The following is a 19329-nucleotide window of genomic DNA, read 5'->3' as shown; positions in this document are numbered from 1 at the left end:
TAAGAATGTACCTCTTTGAAAACGTTACCTGTGTTGATAATACAGTGTTTTAGATGTCATAACAAATACTAATAAATAGAACAAAATAATAATAATAATAATAAAAGATTACAAAAATACAATAGAATTTGGAAAAAATCAAAATAAACTGCAGGACGCTAACTGTAATGCAGACGCGGCCGCCTGGCGCCCTCTAGTGTATCTGCGATGCCACTTCAGCTGCAGTGTCAAATGACGTTAGTACCGTCGGATCCGCCTTGGCCAGCGGCTTCCACAAATAGATGACTGATGTCCGCTGAGCCGTGTAAACAAAGCGCCCGGACAACAACAACAACAACAACATTGTTTTAGCGTCGCCTTTTAAGGCCAAATAGTGATGGCCACGGTTAAAAAGGACAACAGGCTGACAAGTTCGCAAAGCTTCTCGTGCGTCGGCTTTGCGGGTTTATTCAGTAAAAGCGCTACGTCGCCTTTGGAAGTAGTGAAGATTAAAAGTCAGGTGGGAACATTTCACTGTAAAAAAGGCTTGGGCCAAACTTTTCTCCTCATCTACCACAATGAGGGACTCAAAGGCTTTTGGAAGGGGAACTTCGTGTCTTGTCTCCGCTTGTTCCCCTACACCGCAGTCCACCTGACAACCTACAGAAAGTAAGTCAGTGAACTTTCATGCCGTTTAATGCCAAATATTCTGTTATCGTGTACAGATTAGAGACAATATGTGACTACTGAAGGTGTATCTGTAGTTAGCCACCCTAATAGTTGTAGGTGAGGTTGTATTTAGCAAGTTTGTGTGGCGAACAAAGCCCAACAGTGAGGATTTTATCATCTTAACGATTGGTAGAAAGTACAACCTTTAATAAACTTCGTATTTAAGTGGATAAAATAACTAATTTTCCGTAGAAACAGTTTTTTATGTTAATGATTTACTTCCTGTTTTCGGGCTGCTGTTTTTTTTTTAGAGCCAATCAAATTGCTTTATTTTCTCAGTCGATATTTAAAGTAACTGGGTGTAGTTTCCCTGGGTCGGGTCTGGCAGGGAATGTTTTTAGCTTGGAAAACGTCCGCTTTCATACGTTCATGATTCATTCAGTATTTAATGTTGATTCTTCTTTGTATATCTTTTGGAAACCAAACATCTGAAGCGGTCACATTTTTCAAGTTCAGGATTTGATTAGTTGTAAACACTAATTGTGTGTATTATCAGTTAAAACGGCCTTTTCGTCTTTGGTGTCAGACAAAACTTTTAATTTAAATGTGAGCACTGTTCCAATCCAAATGTATTTATAGACTTTTCTTTCTGTATGAAACAGGCATGTCCAAAGTGCTGCACAATTCTAAAACTGCGGGATACAAAACTAGCTGCACAATTCTAAAACTGCGGGATACAAAACTAAATAACATTACAGAAGATAAAAACAATAAAACAAAAATAAAACCAATGAAACACTGAATACCATTGGTTAATAATAAAAAAAAAACAAAGCTCACAATTATTGATGTAACTTCAATGTTTTGAAAAGTGAAAATAACATTTAAACCTTCCAGTTGCTGACAATTCCTGTAGGTTTAAGTTATATCGATGCAGTCTTGCCCGAGGAGTAACAAAAACACGTGTTTTTGTTAGGTTGCTATCGGACAAAACGTAATGTATTGGCAACCACATGGCTGATAAATAAACACTTATATGAATCCAAATAGATTAGTGGTTGCTGCTCTCTGTAAAGGTTAGTGAAAATAGCACACCTGTCAGCCGGGACACGTGGTGATGCAAATATAACCACCACTCCCCTTCAGTACAGTAAGTACACTGTTCTGTGAAAACAAAACCCTCACTTCCCTTTACTACACACGTTATGACTCAATTACAGTTTTGCTCAATGGTGACATGTATTCTCCACCGGCCCCCCCCCCCCCCCCCCCCACACACACACAATTCAAAACATTTACCACATACCAAAAGGATTGAGAATTACAGAACACTTACACACCCTACACGAACAGAGCCCAAAAAAATAGTCCTTGTATATTTAAACACCGAAATATTCAACCCATATAATATTGTCCAATCAAAGTCCATTAGCCTAATGCTACCATATAATGCAAAATGCCATAGATGGGCTTATAGAAATTAGCATAGATGTTACTGTAATTATAAACTGCTACCTTAACACACATACAAACAGAGCAGACAAAATTAGTCACTAGTATGTATTCTCTCTGTCCTGTGGGAACAACAACTATTACTGCAGCTTGTTTGAGGACCTTCTCTGCCTCGTCTTACCTTCTCTTAATTAGACTGCAGCTACATCTAGTAGAGCTCAGTGGTGCTCGGCATGTTCTGCCACAACACGGTACAACAATGACGCAGCCCTAAATTCAGACTTGCCTTTATACTGTAAAAAAAACATAACAAACAGCCATCCATCCATTTTCTGTTCCGCTTATCCTCACAAGGGTCGTGGGTGTGCTGGAGCCTATCCCAGCTATCTTTGGGCGAGGTTGTCGAAAAAAAGTGTCACTATAGCGGAAGTGCCGTGTGGAAGCTGAACCACAATATAGCAGGCATTCACTGTGTATGTCCACTTAAATACTGAATTTATAGCCCAGAAAGTACACCAAAAAAATGAAAAGAGCGTAAAATGGACGGATGGATTTTCTAAAACAATAGTAATCTCAGCTATGTCAATTGTTAACATTGAATTTGCATTCAGGATAGTGCACCATCACATGGATGAACTGGGCTTCATCTCCCAGGCGAGGGCCATCATTGCGGGCGGGCTGGCGGGCGTGGCAGCCGCCCTGGTCACATACCCTTTGGAGGTGGCCGAGACCAGGCTGATCGTTCAGAACTGCAGGGAGCCTTCGTACGCAGGCGTGCTTCACACGCTGGCCAAGATCCAGAGCACTGAAGGGCTTTTCGCTCTCTACAGAGGTTTTTCCCTCACTGTTTTAGGTATGCAACACCAGGAAAAATAGTTAATTCACTGACTCCTAACCACTGTGCCAACATGTTGTAAGGAGATCATCAGGTGTGCTGTGGGCAATGATTCAATTTCACCTAAGTGTAGAATAAATAAATAAATTTACTGTAAATGGTTGATCTTTGTGCGATCCATGGCAGCATCGTATAATGACTGGCCGAACAATTAAATACTCTGCCACCAGATGGCATACGGTCCAATTAACGTGTGTCCACGTTGCCAGTCGTACAAAAGAAATATATCTTAGTGTTCAACTAAACAGGGCAATGTTTTACACTGAATCGAGACAAAATCTTTATTTCAGTCAATAATAATCCTCTCCTTTTCATGTGGGATCACGACTGAGCGCTGCCGCAAATAGCAATAATCTGAAAGTAATTGAGGCCCCCCCTCTGAAAGATTTAGAATTGCCACAAGATGGTGGCAAAGCACTACTTTTTTCTAAATAAAGCTCCTCAACTCACTTCAACATAGTTTAAATACATAGCTTCCAGATGATTGAATGTTTAATAAATATTTTGTGTGGGTGTAAATGCACTGAAGACTCTCCGTTACTTTCTAACAACCCAGGCTAAACTTGGCTCCACCCTGACATTCAAAGCTTGTCAAAGCAGTCTTGATACATCACTCTAACATTCTTCCTTGACACCGATTCCTTTTTATACAGGACTTCACGGGCATCTCGTGGTGTCTTATCCCAGGTACACACATGAAGATAATCGGGCTGTTTTTGTCCCGATTTTTTTTCCCCTTTCACAACCAAGCACGTCAAACACCTGACTATTTTATGTCTTCTGCAATTATCCTGTAAGATTATCCTTAGGTCTGAGGTGTGTTAAGAGTAGATTTGTCCCAATAATCGGGTCTGAAACGGGTCGGGGCCGACAATCTTAAATATTGAACGCGTTCAATATTTCCGACCAAAAAATCTTCACTTTTGTGGGGAACACAGACTTCTCCCGAGTCATGACGCCATGAGTTATGATATGAAACGGAATGTAGCGAATCAAGAAGCGCCTTGACTGAGCAACAACGAAGCGGCCATAAATTAAAAAAAAAAAAAAAAAAACTTGTTTTACTTTTTTATTTATGTATATATTTATTTATTTATTTTGTATAAAAGTAGGTTCCACAGATGGCAAAGACACCACTTATGCCTCTATTCCCTTCGGCAACATTCGGCAAAGATTGTCGCCTACCCGGAAGCGTCTGCCCGTCCTCGGTTTTGTGAGATCATGCAAGATTTCGAGATCAACGGCGGTACAGAATCTTTGTGTGTGGTGTTATGTGTTGAGATTATCGGAGCACCACCACAAACATTACGATCAAAACTGTTAAATACCCAAAAAAATTATCTGTAGGTGTGGAAACTGAAAACTCCTTATGTGTAGGGTGTTTTAAGACAGAGCATGAAGATTCTTCTAACGTAAAATGTGTGCCTTGGCTCAATAAGGACTGAGAAAATGTGATCTACATCACTCCTATCATTGTTTTAACGTGAACATCATCTCCCACTGCGCTTTCTACGTGTTCCCAGGCGCATTTCCCTTCTCTCTGGGATGCTACGTCATCTACACGAACGTGGACAAAGTGTGGCAGGAGCCTCCTTTCCGCTTCTCGCCTCTGCAGAACTTCATCAATGGCTGTCTGGCGGCAGGGGTTGCGCAGACGCTCTCCTATCCTTTTGAGACTGTCAAACGCAAGATGCAAGTAAGTCATTGGAGCGACGGCGTAGGCAACATTTTTCCACATTATCATGTTCCATTTGACTTTTTACAAGGGTAAGTTGTCATTTGTGTAATGATAATGTTGTAATTGTGTAATGTTATTCAGACCCTCCTTTAAAAAAAAAAAATTTAAAAAAAGAAATCTTAATTGTCCAAGTACTAACATAGTGGTATAGTACAGAACATTAGCTAGTAGGTCTAAGTGTTCATGGAAAACAAGACTGAGATTGCCCTTTAAAATGTATGTAATCTTAGTTATTTTATCTTTTTATTTGATATGTTTATGATTTTAGACTATTGAGCCTATAGATTCCCATCTTTTGTCCCTTTCATATGGGGCAGACAAAATATTAGAAATAACTCAATCAGTTCGATTTCAATGCAAATTGTAGTATTGAACAGGGTAAAATTAAAACCAACATAAAATAAAGCAAAGGTTCGATCTCTTATTTTTCCTTTTTTTCTTCTTTTTTTGTAATGGTATGACTTTATTTGATCTATTCAGTGTGACCTCAAAACTTGTTAAAATTCATTATTATAGCATAATAGGAGTGGCTTTATGTAGCAATATTCCAACAATGATGCAGTATTTGCTAATATAGATATGATATGCCATTTTATGCAATTACATTCATATAAGGCATGCTCAGTACTTACTGTTTTTCAGTTCATTGTTTAATATGTATAGCCCACAAGTGTTTCTTCAGACAAATATTTACTATTAAGACTACTTCTGTGTTAGAATAGGTTAGTGCTAGACTTTTGCGCATTCCGATTTACTTATAAACTCGGGTTACATCAAACCTGTAGGAACGGAACTCATCATAAACTGAGGACCTGTGTAGAATTTTAGTTTACTTGTTGTATTAACGTGGAATCCACAAGGGGGCGACGCAATCGCTTATTATGTCTTTTAATGGGGCAACGCTGAAGATGTGGCACTTTGCTACCATGTAAAGTAGTCATTGTAGTAAGTTTGCTGTCCCCTCAGAATAACTCACCACACAGTCATTAATGTCTAAACCGCTGGCAACAAAGGTTACTACACCCCTGTGTCGAAATGTCCAGATTGGGCCCAATTAGCCATTTATCCACCCCGGTTTCATGTGACTCGTTAGTTTTATTAGGTCTTAGGTGTGAATAGGGAGCAGATGTGTTAAATTTGGTGTTTTCGCTCTCACAATCTCATATTGCTCACTAAAAGCTCAATATAGATCTTTTGAAAAACAATTGCTAGACAGACAGACAGGCAGATTTACATGGTACTACTACACTGACGGCGCAAAACTCTAAATTTGGTATTGCTTGTATACTGTAAAACCCATGAAAAATGATCACTTAAAAAAAATCTGCAATATACTAAGGGTTCACTGTACAAAGATATTCATGATCGCTTAAAGGAAAGAGGAACTGCAATATAGTCGGGATTCAATGTACTTGTTTGCAAGGACATGAGGGAACAGTGGCGGCCCCCCCAGGACAGAATACTACATCCGGTTTCATCTGCGTACTATTATTATTAGCTGTCAGCAGCTGGGTATGCGAATGCATGGTGGGTCTGTGGCAGAAGCTTTAGATAAAACTTCTAAAGATAGGCGCTGGCTATCGGCGTCGGGCCAGTGACTTGACTCTTCAAAGTCCACGCGTGCCTGACAGCAGGGTGTCAAACCGGTTTTCAACACAGCGCTCGTCTATGAAAAGCTTCTTGAGCTGTTATTCCTCAATAGTACCTCAAATTTTGGCTTGCAAAAAATCAAGACACATGCACAATATCTTTTTGCCCCTTTCATATAACGTAAACAAATACGAGAAATGAGTTGCAGTTCTACTGCAATGCAAATTACAATGGTAAACATAGGGTTAAATGAATACCAAATAAATACAAAATCTAAATATGCTATGCCATGCTAATGGATGAAAAATGGTAGTCCATGCAGCAAGCACCTATGCATTGTTAATATTAATTTATCAGGATTTCTGCCTGTAAATATTCAGTGTTTATAATCCCTTTTTAAAAGCTTCCTCAGAGTGTTTGTTCCCAGAATCCCATGTGGCAGTGTTCCGACTCATTTCCTTGCTTCTTAATGAAAATGAATTTGTTTCTCATCCAGTTAATGACTTCAAACCGGGGAGGTAACATCATACATTTCTGAGCTATAAAAAGATCTTTTCTAGGTTCAAGAAGGTTAACAGCTTGGAGATTTTCCAGAGCAATACTAGTAAATGAAGCATTCAAACCGCCTGACCCTCTGAAACATTATTACGGCCATATTTCCTGGCGAGAAGTCGTATAGGGCCTCATCAATATGAGAAGTGGGCTATGGGCTTTTTAATCATGTAAAGCACATTGAGTTAGCTTGTGTATGAAATGTGCCATATAAAGAAATTTGCTTTGCTTTGCTATGGAGGAAGGAACGTTATGGGTCTTCTAAACACGGGGCTCCTTCCTGTCGCTCTCTTCATAGGCGCAGAGTTCCCGACTGCCACATTATGGCGGCGTGGACGTGCATTTCGGCGGCATGATGGACTGTTTCGTACAGGTGGTCAAAAATAAGGGCGTCCTCTCACTCTGGAGTGGCCTTACCGCCAACACAATAAAGGTACAGTGGCAGAATTACTTCCACTGAGGAGCCACAGTGGTACCTTGACTTAAGAGTTTAATTAATTACATGACCAAACTTGTAATCCAATTTACTTGTATCGATTTTCCCTATTATTATTAATTGAAATGCAGTTAATCTATTACAGCCCTAAAAATAGAAAAAATGTCACCATTTTTTGTTACATGTTTTTAAATGAATGAAATTAGCACTGTATTGTAAACTGTTCTGGGCCTGTAAGGGGGCGTGGCCTAGTGAATGACATAAGGAGCTCCGACTCCTGTTTAAGTTGACCTGTTACCACGTGATTAGTTCATGCTTCATGTGCGTTTTTCATTATGGATTTGTGTGGGGTTTTTTTCATACTTCACCTGAGCGTCGGCATATCTGAAGCTAACTCGTAACTCAAAAACCCGTTAGTTGGGGCACTCGTAAGTCAAGGCACCACTGTACTCCCGTTTCCTGTTCTTTGGTGATGGAAAATGTATACAGTCATGGATGTATCGCTGTAAAGTTTTAATTAACTGTCCAGCTTGCATATCGTCACTGTCTGGCCGAAACCTCTATGTCCAAATCTGGTCATTTTTATATGTATTTTTTCACAAATCAATACTATTAGTCTGTCTCAACGTCGTCTGTTATTTTTGTGCATTATTAACCAATTCAAAGCTTTGGAAATAGCTTGAGAACAAATGTATTAACTTTCTTGAACTGTCTAAGAAGTGTTGTAAAACTCCACCTCTTCCCTCATTCTGTGGGTGCCGTGCAGCATTATGTCACCTCAAGATTGAAATTCTCAATGTTTTTCAGGCAATGACCAGTGAAAATAGGTTAGATGCATTCAGTAAGTAAGCCTGTTTTGTTAAAAATGGATCATTGATTATACTTGAGAATGCTTGTGGTTGGGGGGCTAGTTCGTGTTTGATTAAATCAGAAGATTTTGAAGTCAGACAAGACCATCTTCCGGGGATCACAAAAAAATAATGGTAGTCAGATAGGGCATCGTCCATGTTTATTGAAGATAGTTAAAGGGGCAAGACTCACATCAGAGGTGGGAATAATTCACATATCTACAAGTCCTAGGTAATTCTCAAGTCTTAACCTTCAAGTTTCAAGCATGTCACAAGTTACTGTGGCAAAAATCAAGCAAGCCAAGTCATATTAAATCATTACGTGGGTTAAGCAAGTCATAAGTCAAGTCATACAATCTTGCTCAGTCAAAATATGTCATTCATGAGCCTTGGACCACTCTATTTTGAGTAGAACTGCCCGCCCTGCACATGCTCGTGAGCATGAGCGAGCCTTGCGAGCCTTGTCCCATGAGGGAGGTGAAAGTGTCCTCCTACAGGAGGGAGGGGTAGAGTGGTGGCAGCAGCATGAGAAACAATGCAGAGTGAGTAATTAATAGCAAGAATATCACGAGTGAGGTGGGCAAAGTCTGCCTTGGGAACAGCGTGCTCCACTCTCCAATTTCAGCTGCAAATGTCAAGGTGGCTGCATGTGCTTTTACAAATACAAAAGTCCAAGCTGAGCTTATTTGCGAGAATAAGACAGAAGAGGGGTCATTCTGTCTGGCTATGTCCAGCCTTGTCCGGTCCCATTTGCTCTTTGTGGCATCCTATTTGCTACTTTTGCATAATACCCAGTCCTGTCCATTTCTGTCCGCTCCTCTTTGCTGCTCGTCACGTCCTACCTTGTTCCGTTCATTTCTGTCCTTTCCTATTTGCCACTTGTCCCATCCTTTACTGAACTGTACTGTCCTCTCCTGCCCTGTCCATTGTTGTCCTGCCCTATTTGTTACTTTTCATATCCTGCCTTATCCTGTCCTGTCCTATCCTGTTTGCCACGCATCGTGTCCTTCCCTGCCCTGGCCTCTCTTGTCCAGTTCTGCCCTGTCCAGTTCTGTCCTGTCGTATTTGCTACTCGTCACAACTTCCCTTGCTCTGCCACGTCATGTCTAGTCTTGTCCTGTCCTGTCCTATTTGCTACACTTTGGATTTGCATTGTACGGTTCTGTCCTTTCCAGCAAGGTTTGCCAGCAAGCCAGTGGCTATCACGTGTTTCGCTTTTAAGTCCCATGGCAATTGATTGGCTGACCTAAGATTTGGACTCTACCAACCAATCGTGCTGACGGTTATTGATGATGTCATTGTATTTTCCTCCGTGTAAAAAACAAAAAAAAAAAAACCTCGCTTCAAGCACGCAGATCCTCAGCTGGCTAGCCACTAGCTGCTATTGTGGCTAACACGCCACTCCTTTAAAAGTCAATAATAATTGCTTTCATGGCGGTGAACAAGCTGAAATTCTGACAAGTGCCGTTATCACGAAAGGAGGATGAGGAGTAATTAACAGGAGAAGACAGGTAAGCCCTGCCAAACCGGCACTAACCTACGTCGTTGCTAAGCTAGGCGGGTCAAAGTTGTCAACACATTCCAAGCGTGTGAACGGAAAGAAAACCAAAAGACCAAAGATGCCGGTACATTGTGCTGCATACGGTGGTTGTACAATTATGACAATGGGAGGGGAAGTATTCTTTTATAGGTAAAAAATATTTTTGGGGCTATTTTTTTCCCAAATGTTCTGAATTGACAGCACACCCTTTGGCTTGACAAAAAAAAGTATACCTCATGAAAATCAGAAGAGAAATTACCTAGTTAAAAATTAATTTCAGTGTCCAAGCCTTGCCTTTGATGGGAACGTAGACCTCCCCAACATGGCCACCATGGAGGCATGTCAGTTAGCTGAGCTGCTACAGCATGCTGGTGTATCTAGTCTTCATATTTATGGGTGCTACAGTACAATTTTCACTGGTCTCACTGGAACCGTTTTCATTTCAACGAAGTAGGACCAATTATGAACAGCAAATTAATAAAATATCGTATGCCTCGAGAGAATATATAATACACAGCCATGCACAGGACAGTCCAAAAACCGAAAATGAATTAATAAATGATCGCTTGCATCAGCCAAGTGGAGGGGCCTCTAACTTTAAAATGGTTTTAATATGGAGTAAATTAAATATGGTATACAGTGTCATACACTGTTATTATTTCCTGTTCGTTTCACTCTGTTCTGTGTTTTCCTCTCCGTCTGTCCTGAGTATATGCTGACTTTCATGGTATCATTTACAGATTGTCCCCTACTTCGGCCTCCTCTTCGCCTGCTTCGAGCTGTGCAAGCAGGTTTGCCTTTACCGCAACGGCTACATCGTGTCGCCGCTGAGCTACACGCTGACGCCAGGCGTGGACCAGAGCCTCAGGCCGGCCGAGTTGCAGGAGGTGAAGCGCTACCTGAGGAACAGGAGCTTTGAAGCGGCCGGCCAGTCCACCATCGGAAACCGCTGGTGAAAACCTCTACCGGCGAGGAAAAATAACGAATATACTCTGACAGCACTTGCAATAATACACCTACTCAACCTCATGACATCCAACACAAAAATGTGCCTTTACAGTGAATCTCCGTTTGTAGCAGGGGATACGTTCCAGACCCACCTGTGATATAGAGAGACCAAATAAGAATTAAAAAAAATAAGAATAATTATTCCTCCCACATTCTTTAAACACATTTAAACTTATTATAAAACACGTTTTAAATTATTCCTTGGCACCTGTTGTTACTCTTTTGGTGTCAAGAATTGGGAATCAATCGTACAACATCACTTTAAGGAAAGGAAAGGAAGACTCTCACTTGCACAATTGTCCAAATAAGAGCCAAAGCGTGCTTGCGTCAACACGTTTGTCACTCCCTGTTGAATTTTACCCAGTTTGGCGCACACGTAAGGAGCAGAATGTGGGGTGGAACAGAGTAATCGCATTTCCATAAATTTGAATGGAAAAAGATGATTTGAGATACAAATGTTTTGAATTACGAGCATGGTCACAAATCAAACTCTCAAGTCAAGACACCACTGCATTCCTTAGTGCCCGGTCGTACTCTTTCGCTGTCAAAAAATGGAAGCCATACATATAACATGACTTTGAGGAAACTCGCTTGCACATTTCTCCAAATAAGAGGCAAAATGTACTTGCACATAAAAAAAGAATCAAACATTGTCTGTTTAAACACCAAACTGTTCAACTAAACCATATCATTTCATCTAGCAAAGGTCTGCTAGCTTAATCCTAATATATAATGCTGAACACCATAGACAGGCTAACTGAAATTAGTCCGAGTTTGGCAGGTGATGCAAAGTTTGAGCTTCACATAAGATGCAGCCGCTTTTTCGTTCAGCCATTTTCCTGAGTTGAGTTAGTGGGTATCAACCACGAATAACAAGTAGTTTAACTACATTACAGCAACACCTGAAACTGATTGGATCATTTTTCTGCATTTTGCCTGTAATCGACTATTGCATACGATCGACCAACCGAATAGATGTCATACTAAAACCAGGTGTCAGACTCATTTTGATCTACTGCATATTATACATACAACAGGGAGGGGAAAAATGGGATTTTAATGGCATGGGACATTTCAAAATCTACGAAATGGAGGCGGCGCTTACAATAATCTGCAATATAGCGGGGGTTCACTGTACAAAGATAATTCTGGGTTTTAAGAGGCATTCATTTAACAATTTCCTTTTTAGTAAGTGTAACAAACACTATCTTACAAATGGACCCCACTGTATTTATGTTTTAGTTCTGATGCATTTTTACACTTCTGACGTATTGACTCATAAATGCTACTTTTTTGTACATTGTCATTTGAATAGGCTTATTTTTATTATTTATATAAACTGATTTTTTTGTGTGTACCTTTTAATTTGAATCGTTTAACTTTTATGATTTATGTTACCTGCGTCAATACAAACTAAGCATTTGTAAAGGCAACATTTTATAAGATCTCATACATTTGTGTTCCTATTGTCATTTGCAATAATGACATAATAATAATAACATGACATAATTAAATGATTTATTCCTTCTATCTCTTTTTCCTGTCAGTGTTAAAAGGAAGTACATTTTGTTTGTATAGCACCTTTCACAGAGAGGCCTCAGAAAGTGCTATACATGCCTAAAAGTCACCTATAAACATGATAGTGTTAACTCACAAACATGATGGTGTTAATACAAGAAAAAGTTGATCAAAACAAGTCCTACGTTTTTTCAACTGCTTTTTGTGTGTTATAACCTCTTTCTATCAGGGAGATTATATATTCAGAGCCACATCAGTGAGATTACACACCAAATCCGCCACAATTCTTCATGGAATCGAGTAAATGTAGAGAATTGATTGCCTTCTGAGTTTATAATAGTCAAGTGCACATTGCATCTTTGTCTTGCCACCACAAAGGACTGTATTAACATATGTGCCTTGATATAATTTATTTCGGTTATTACAGCACACAAAAGATGGATGTATGATGAATATTTGAAACTGCTGTACAATTTAGTGTGCGATGTTTTGAAATGAATACTGACATGTTTTTTTTTTTAAATGATGCTACTTGAATCAATAAAAAAAATACTGTTATATAAGGAATTTATTATATCATTGAGTCCCAACCACTGTGCGGGAAGTTATCCAATTTCACTTAATTGGCCCGAATGTTATGATTTGTTTGCTGTAAATAATGTATCTTTGTTTGTCTATCTATGCCAGCAGCGTATAATGACAAGCAAAACCAATAAATCATCTTCCACTAGGTAGCAGAAAGTACAATTAACCTGTGTATCCACTTGCCGTTCATACAACACAATAATTACTTGTTCAACTAAACAAAGTTCCCCAACTCATTTTAACATAGTTTGTGAGTTTTCCAGCAAATAACAGTGGTGAAAAACAAACCTGCAATTACGTAAGTGGCAACAATATACCTGTACTTTTTGTTACATGTTCGGTGGTGTGCTGTGAGATTTTTCTCATGTAAAATATGTGCCTTGGTGCAATAAAGGTTGGGAAACTGATTTATATATGACGAGCACTGGTGGGCTGAGTTAAAAGAAGATTACCTTGTCTGGCTTACAAACATGGTGCTACTGACGCATGTGATGTGTTTGTGTGTGTGTGTGTGCAATCAGCTGATCCAGTCGTCATCAACACACACACAGACTTTGCTGAGTGACAGCCAAAGCAGTGCAACAGATGGGCTGACCTTTATGCGCCATAGCAGAGGCCCTCAGCTACTCGACATTGACCACTGACCAATGACATTGAGACAGTCATGACCATTAAACCATATTTTATATTGTTAGTACAGCTCAGTACAGGGGCTCCTTGGTTTACAATGGCGTTACATCGCTGCGGCAACGTAACCCAAATTTGTAAGCAAGCCGGAATACTCGCAAGGAGCATGGAGGTGACACTCCGACTAATGGCGTGGTAATTTTGTATTTTACAATATAGTAAGTGCTATTTTTTATTTATTAGAAACATAAAAAAGTGGCGTTTTTTAGGTGGGCTGGAATGGATTAATGGCGTTTCAATTCATTTCAATGGGAAATATTGTTTGGTTTACAAGTTTAGTCAAGGACGGAATTAAACTCGTAAATTAAGGTACCACTGTACAGTAAATATTTGTATGAACAACACTTATGTTGTAAATATATAACAATACAGTGGGGGGGGGGGGGGGGGGGGGGGAGACAGTAAGTACGTTTTCGCAAACGAGTTCTTTGCTCGCTGTTCATAACTCGAAACGTCGTATGTGGAAACCGTCATCTGTGGCGGAAGTAAGCCCCCCCCCCACTACCGGTGATTCGCCCAATGAGAGCCAAGAGCGGAAGTTGGCGGATTGTCTTTAAATCCCTCCAGACCCTCTCGGACCTTGGCCATTTCAACCCCCGAACCGTGAGTGGGCATCTGGTCGACGGTTTTTATTTTGGGGTTTTTCTTTCTTTCTTTCTTTTTACAAACTTTTTGACAGCCGCAAGGATGAGTGAACAAGCCATTTCTTTCGCCAAGGACTTCTTGGCCGGGGGTATCGCCGCAGCCATCTCCAAGACAGCCGTCGCCCCCATTGAGAGGGTCAAACTCCTGCTTCAGGTTAACGACATTCCTTCATATTCTCTACATTTCCATTCCATTTATGTAGTGCCAAAATCACACTCACTAAATAACATTTAAGCGACAGTATACTCTTTAAGTACAGTGATGTAGAAATTATTAACTGTTTACCGATCTTAATATCTTGTAACGTAACTTTTTTTTAAACAATTGTGTGATATCTTTTAACATACAAATTTATAAAATTGTTTGAATTTGTTACACATTTTTTAAAATAAAAAGTGTGAGATGTTGTGCAATTCAACTTTTTTACCTTTTTAATTTCGATTACAAAAAAGAAAAAGTGTCACCTTTCTACATTTTCACGTTTTCATGTTACATTGTGATGTGGCCTGTGTTTAATTCTATTATCAGAATAGGTGGTGGGCCAATAAAAAAAAAAAAAAAAAAAAAAATCTTTGCCAGATTTTGGTCACCTCAGCCTTAGTGCTTCACAGAGGCCAAGAAATATTCATTAAAAACAAGATTGAATTAAAAAAAATGACAATCAATGTAGCATGAAAGCAAGATGCTGAAACAAGAAATAACAATGAACAATAAAGTTTTCATGACAGATTTTTTAAATGCATTGACAGTTTGAGCAAATCTCCGGTGTTGAGCAGGGGTTTTCCCCCCCCCCTACAGTTGAGGAACATAGAAACACATTGCTGCTTCACTTTTGCATGCTTCTGGGAAACAGTCAATAAACCTGAAGGGTCTGGTCTCGAAGCTTCACGAGGAACTAAAAAGGTCTTGTTTGAATTTTGGTCCAAGACCATTCAGAACTTTGCAGGATAACAAAAAGCTTTTAAAATCTGACTGCATGAAGGTCACGGCAAGGCTTTGGTGGTTGATGATGATGATGATGATGAGGAGGAGGAGGAGGAGGGGGGTGTAAATAGTTGACTGTCAAAATTGCAGCTTGACACATAGATGCAAAAGTCTCATGAGACTTGTGAAGGTGCCCTTGGCCAGTGCAAAGCTTCCCCACTCGCGCTTGGCAAAGGGGTATGCGTGTTCCCATTTTTCACATTTTAACTGATTGTTAAAATGCGTGCTTACTGCTCTTAAAGTGTGTGGTGTTCTACAGATGGGCAAAAATGATTATATTAGGAGAATAAAGTTGTATTTTTTAAATTCCCTTGTTAAAGTGACTTTATTTCCTCTTTAAACTCAGATTTTAATATGACAATACTGCTATCTTGGGAAAAATATAACTTCATTGTCATATCATTAATGTTTTTTTCTACAAAAAAGTCACTATGACTTTTTTCTTGAAAAAAGGCAACTTCTTCATTCATATGGCATTTAGGGGTACACATGGTTGTTAAGGTTAATTGACTTTAGGATTATGAGGCGGTCCTTGGAAAACACATCTCCGTGGACCCAAAATGTTGGAAAACACCTCAAGTAGAGAATGTCTTTTACCCCCCAAAAGATAGAATAAAAGTGTAGGTATTTTTGAAATTCACATAAATGTGACTTTCTTTCATATGATATATATGTAAGCACAAACAAAGCCTAAAAACATCAGATGTTGTCATATTTGTGAGCACTTGAAGACATCCTATGTGAAACAAAAGACACTGTAGATGTTTAAAGTTCCTACAGGCGCTTTGTGCCAGTCTCCGCCATTTACCCGTGCCGGTAGGAAGTGTTTTCACCTGGAATTTAGTTGTGCATATACACTATTGGCCCCGATGGGAGTCTCACAGGCTGTCGGTTTCCCATCACCCCTGCTATATCAAGCATTGCTTTCAAGTGTTAACGTGCAGCGCCACCTATGCTCTGCTCACAGGTCCAACATGCCAGCAAACAGATCGCGGTGGACAAGCAGTACAAGGGCATCGTGGACTGCGTGGTCCGCATCCCCAAGGAGCAGGGCTTCCTGTCCTTCTGGAGGGGCAACCTCGCCAACGTCATCCGCTACTTCCCCACTCAGGCCCTCAACTTTGCCTTCAAGGACAAATACAAGAAGATTTTCCTGGACGGCGTGGACAAGCACAAACAGTTCTGGAGGTACTTTGCCGGGAACCTGGCATCCGGCGGCGCGGCGGGGGCCACGTCGCTGTGTTTCGTCTACCCCCTGGACTTCGCCAGAACGCGCCTGGCCGCCGACGTGGGCAAGGCCGGAGGGGGGCGCGAGTTCAAAGGCCTGGGAGACTGCTTGGTGAAGATCAGCAAGTCGGACGGCATCAAGGGGCTGTACCAGGGCTTCAGTGTGTCAGTGCAAGGCATCATCATCTACAGGGCGGCTTACTTCGGCGTCTATGACACGGCCAAGGGTGAGGCGGAAACATCTCAATATTGACATACCTACCATCAGTCTAGCTATATTCTCTATTGTAGTTCATCTATCTTTTTCTCTGTCTAGCTGTCTATCTGTCTCCCTTGCTATCTGTCGCTCTCGCTATCTCTAGCTGATTCCTCTACATCAACCTTTCTACTGTCCGGTACTACTGGTGTGACCAACTTTCTCAGTTGGTCGCACCAGCACAGGTGGGTTAAGCGAGGAGGGGGGAAAAAAAAGGAGTTTGATTAGTTTTTTAGTAACAATGTAGCGGCTTTCAAAACACGCAATGCATAAAATTAAAACTAATACCCAGTGGTGTCACTTATTTTTGTCAAGGGCCACATTGTTGGGACGGTTTCCCTTGGAGGGCCGTGAGAACTGTGAAAACATAAATATTTCATCGCCTTAGCAGAGTATTATAGTTTTGAAATCAAAAGTCAAGAATAATAGTTACTTGGAAAGAGTTTAGTAACCCAAACAAAATCCTTGCAATACCTTAATGTTATCATTTATTACCTACGACGATTTGACATTTTGGACTGATTATAGCAAGAATCATGGAATTGACACACTTTTGTGAGCCACATAAAGTGATACACAAGGAGCAGAATGGCACAATCTCCGCACAGCGAAAGAAAGTTAATACATTGGTTATATATTGACAGGTAGCTGGGGAAAAAAAGGTCGCATATGCAAACGTGTTGGTTGCAGTCTCGAGCCCTGTAATATCTGTCTGTCTTGATCTCTCTTGATCTATCTTTCTCTCTCTAGCTGTTTGTCTTTCTATCTGTACCCGTCTCTCTTCCTCTCTCTATCAATTTTAGTCGCTCTTTCTTTATCTATCTCTCTTTCAGGCTGTCTCGATCGATCTATCTATCTCTCTATCTATCTATCTATCTCTCTATCTATCTATCTATCTATCTTTCTCTCGCGCTCTCTCTCACAGTGTGTCTCTATCAATCTGTCTCTTCTCTATGTATCTGTCAGTCTCTCTCCCACTTTGTCTCTATTGTATCTCTACATATCTGTCTGTCTCTGTCACTCTGTCTGACCGTCTCTCTCTATCTCTGTCTCTTTTCCTGTCGCTCTATTCCCATCTGTCTGTCTCTTTTATCTATCTTTCTGTTTCTATCCATCGCTCTCTGGCTGTCCCTTTTTTTTTCTCTTTCTTTTTTCTTTCTTCTTCATTCGTCTGTTGTCTTTTGCGTTGCCATTTCAAACCTTTCGTATGTCTCCTTGTCAAGGCATGCTCCCTGACCCCAAGAACACTCACATTGTGGTGAGCTGGATGATCGCTCAGTCCGTGACCGCAGTGGCCGGTCTGGTGTCCTACCCGTTCGACACCGTCCGCCGTCGTATGATGATGCAGTCTGGTCGAAAAGGAGGTGATCCAAACAAGCACATTTCCTATATTGTTATATACGGTAGTTATAAATGTAGTCTAATGTCACGTACTAGTAGCCTCATCAAGGATGTTGACTCAAGCCTTCTCTCACTCGTGCGACAAGCTTGGCACACTAGTAGGACAACTACATGTTACTCGTGAAGCAAAACTGCACACTAGTTAACATCTGAGCTACTAGCACTACGAGTGATGCTCTACATGTGAACTAATAGAATAGAATAGTTGTACCAGTAACATGCAGTTGTCAACCAGTAAGCAGTTACACCGTACTAGTAACATGTAGTTGTCCTGCTAGTATGCCAAAGTTGTCCAACGATCCATCCATCCATCCATCCATTTTCTTTTACCGCTTATTTATCCTCACTAGGATCGCGGGCTGCTGGAGCCTATCCCAGCTATCTTCGGGCTAGAGGCGGGGTACACCCTGAACCGGTCGCCAGCCAATCGCAGGGCACATAGAAACAAACAACCATTCGCACTCACATTCACACCTACGTGCCATTTGGCTTCTTCAATCAACCTGCCACGCATGTTTTTGGGATGTGGGAGAAAACCGGAGTGCCCGGAGAACATCCACCAAGGCACGGGGAGAACATGCAAACTCCACACAGGCGGGGCCGGGATTTGGACCACTGTCCCCAGAACCGTGAGGCAGATGTGCTAACCAGTCGTTCACCATGCCGGCGTTGTCCAACTAGTTAGGATAAAGAGTGTAATAGTTTTTGGACCCTAAGCTGGATATCAAGCGTATCGGATATATGCTTGAACAGCTTTATGGAAAGCACACTAGTACTACGGTCGCTTTGATCCGGCCAACTCTGAACAAACAACACCACAATTTTTGCTGACTTTTTGTTGCGATGTGGTCATAACTTTGTTTTTGTTTATTGTTCTTCCCCCCCCCCCCGCCTCTAGCCGACATCATGTACAGCGGCACCATCGACTGCTGGAGGAAGATCGCCCGTGACGAGGGCAGCAAGGCTTTCTTCAAGGGAGCGTGGTCTAACGTGCTGCGGGGCATGGGTGGCGCTTTTGTGCTGGTCCTGTACGACGAGCTCAAGAAAGTGCTGTAATTATTTCATTTGTTGGACCAGCCCACTCTTTGTGTTGCGACTGTAACATATCTTGTACATTCGGATGGACTCACATGCTGAAATATATTTATCGGGGACCAACTAGTATTTGGCTACTAGTTGTACCAGTGGGAGGAGGGGGGAATTGAAATCTGCTATGCACTCTTGGCCCATGTTTTTGTTTGGTCATGGTTTATTTTGTTGTTTTTTTGTTTTTTTTTGCCCACACCTGAATGTCGGCCCCTTAATGCAGGAACTTTGCC

General features: G+C 40.9%; 2 protein-coding genes across 2 annotated transcripts; both read left to right on the top strand.

Annotated features, from left to right (window-relative positions):
* The first annotated feature begins 214 nt into the window (after positions 1–214).
* On the top strand, positions 215–12725 carry slc25a43 (solute carrier family 25 member 43). Its single transcript, XM_061686613.1, has 5 exons — positions 215–648; positions 2712–2953; positions 4519–4691; positions 7174–7308; positions 10440–12725. Exons 1-5 carry the CDS (start codon positions 377–379, stop codon positions 10653–10655), a joined length of 1038 nt encoding a protein of 345 aa, XP_061542597.1. The 5' UTR covers positions 215–376; the 3' UTR covers positions 10656–12725.
* A 1316-nt stretch (positions 12726–14041) lies between these two features.
* slc25a5 (solute carrier family 25 member 5) lies at positions 14042–19329 on the top strand. Its single transcript, XM_061686614.1, has 4 exons — positions 14042–14295; positions 16094–16580; positions 17833–17973; positions 18909–19329. The coding sequence occupies exons 1-4, from the start codon at positions 14185–14187 to the stop codon at positions 19064–19066; spliced, it is 897 nt and encodes a 298-aa protein (XP_061542598.1). The 5' UTR covers positions 14042–14184; the 3' UTR covers positions 19067–19329.

The sequence above is a fragment of the Phycodurus eques genome, chromosome 9, assembly GCF_024500275.1.
Source record: "Phycodurus eques isolate BA_2022a chromosome 9, UOR_Pequ_1.1, whole genome shotgun sequence".
Classification (NCBI taxonomy): domain Eukaryota; kingdom Metazoa; phylum Chordata; class Actinopteri; order Syngnathiformes; family Syngnathidae; genus Phycodurus; species Phycodurus eques.
Note: the sequence above shows the minus strand (reverse complement) of the source record. Positions and strands in the feature narration are given on the sequence as shown.

Coding starts and splice junctions, on each gene's coding strand:
- slc25a43 (XM_061686613.1), top strand. CDS start 377: ATGGCCACGGTTAAAAAGGACAACAGGCTGACAAGTTCGCAAAGCTTC. Junction 2,954..4,518: donor TTTTTCCCTCACTGTTTTAG/GTATGCAACACC, acceptor ACGTGTTCCCAG/GCGCATTTCCCTTCTCTCTG. Junction 7,309..10,439: donor TTACCGCCAACACAATAAAG/GTACAGTGGCAG, acceptor TATCATTTACAG/ATTGTCCCCTACTTCGGCCT.
- slc25a5 (XM_061686614.1), top strand. CDS start 14,185: ATGAGTGAACAAGCCATTTCTTTCGCCAAGGACTTCTTGGCCGGGGGT. Junction 14,296..16,093: donor GGGTCAAACTCCTGCTTCAG/GTTAACGACATT, acceptor CTCTGCTCACAG/GTCCAACATGCCAGCAAACA. Junction 17,974..18,908: donor GCAGTCTGGTCGAAAAGGAG/GTGATCCAAACA, acceptor CCCCGCCTCTAG/CCGACATCATGTACAGCGGC.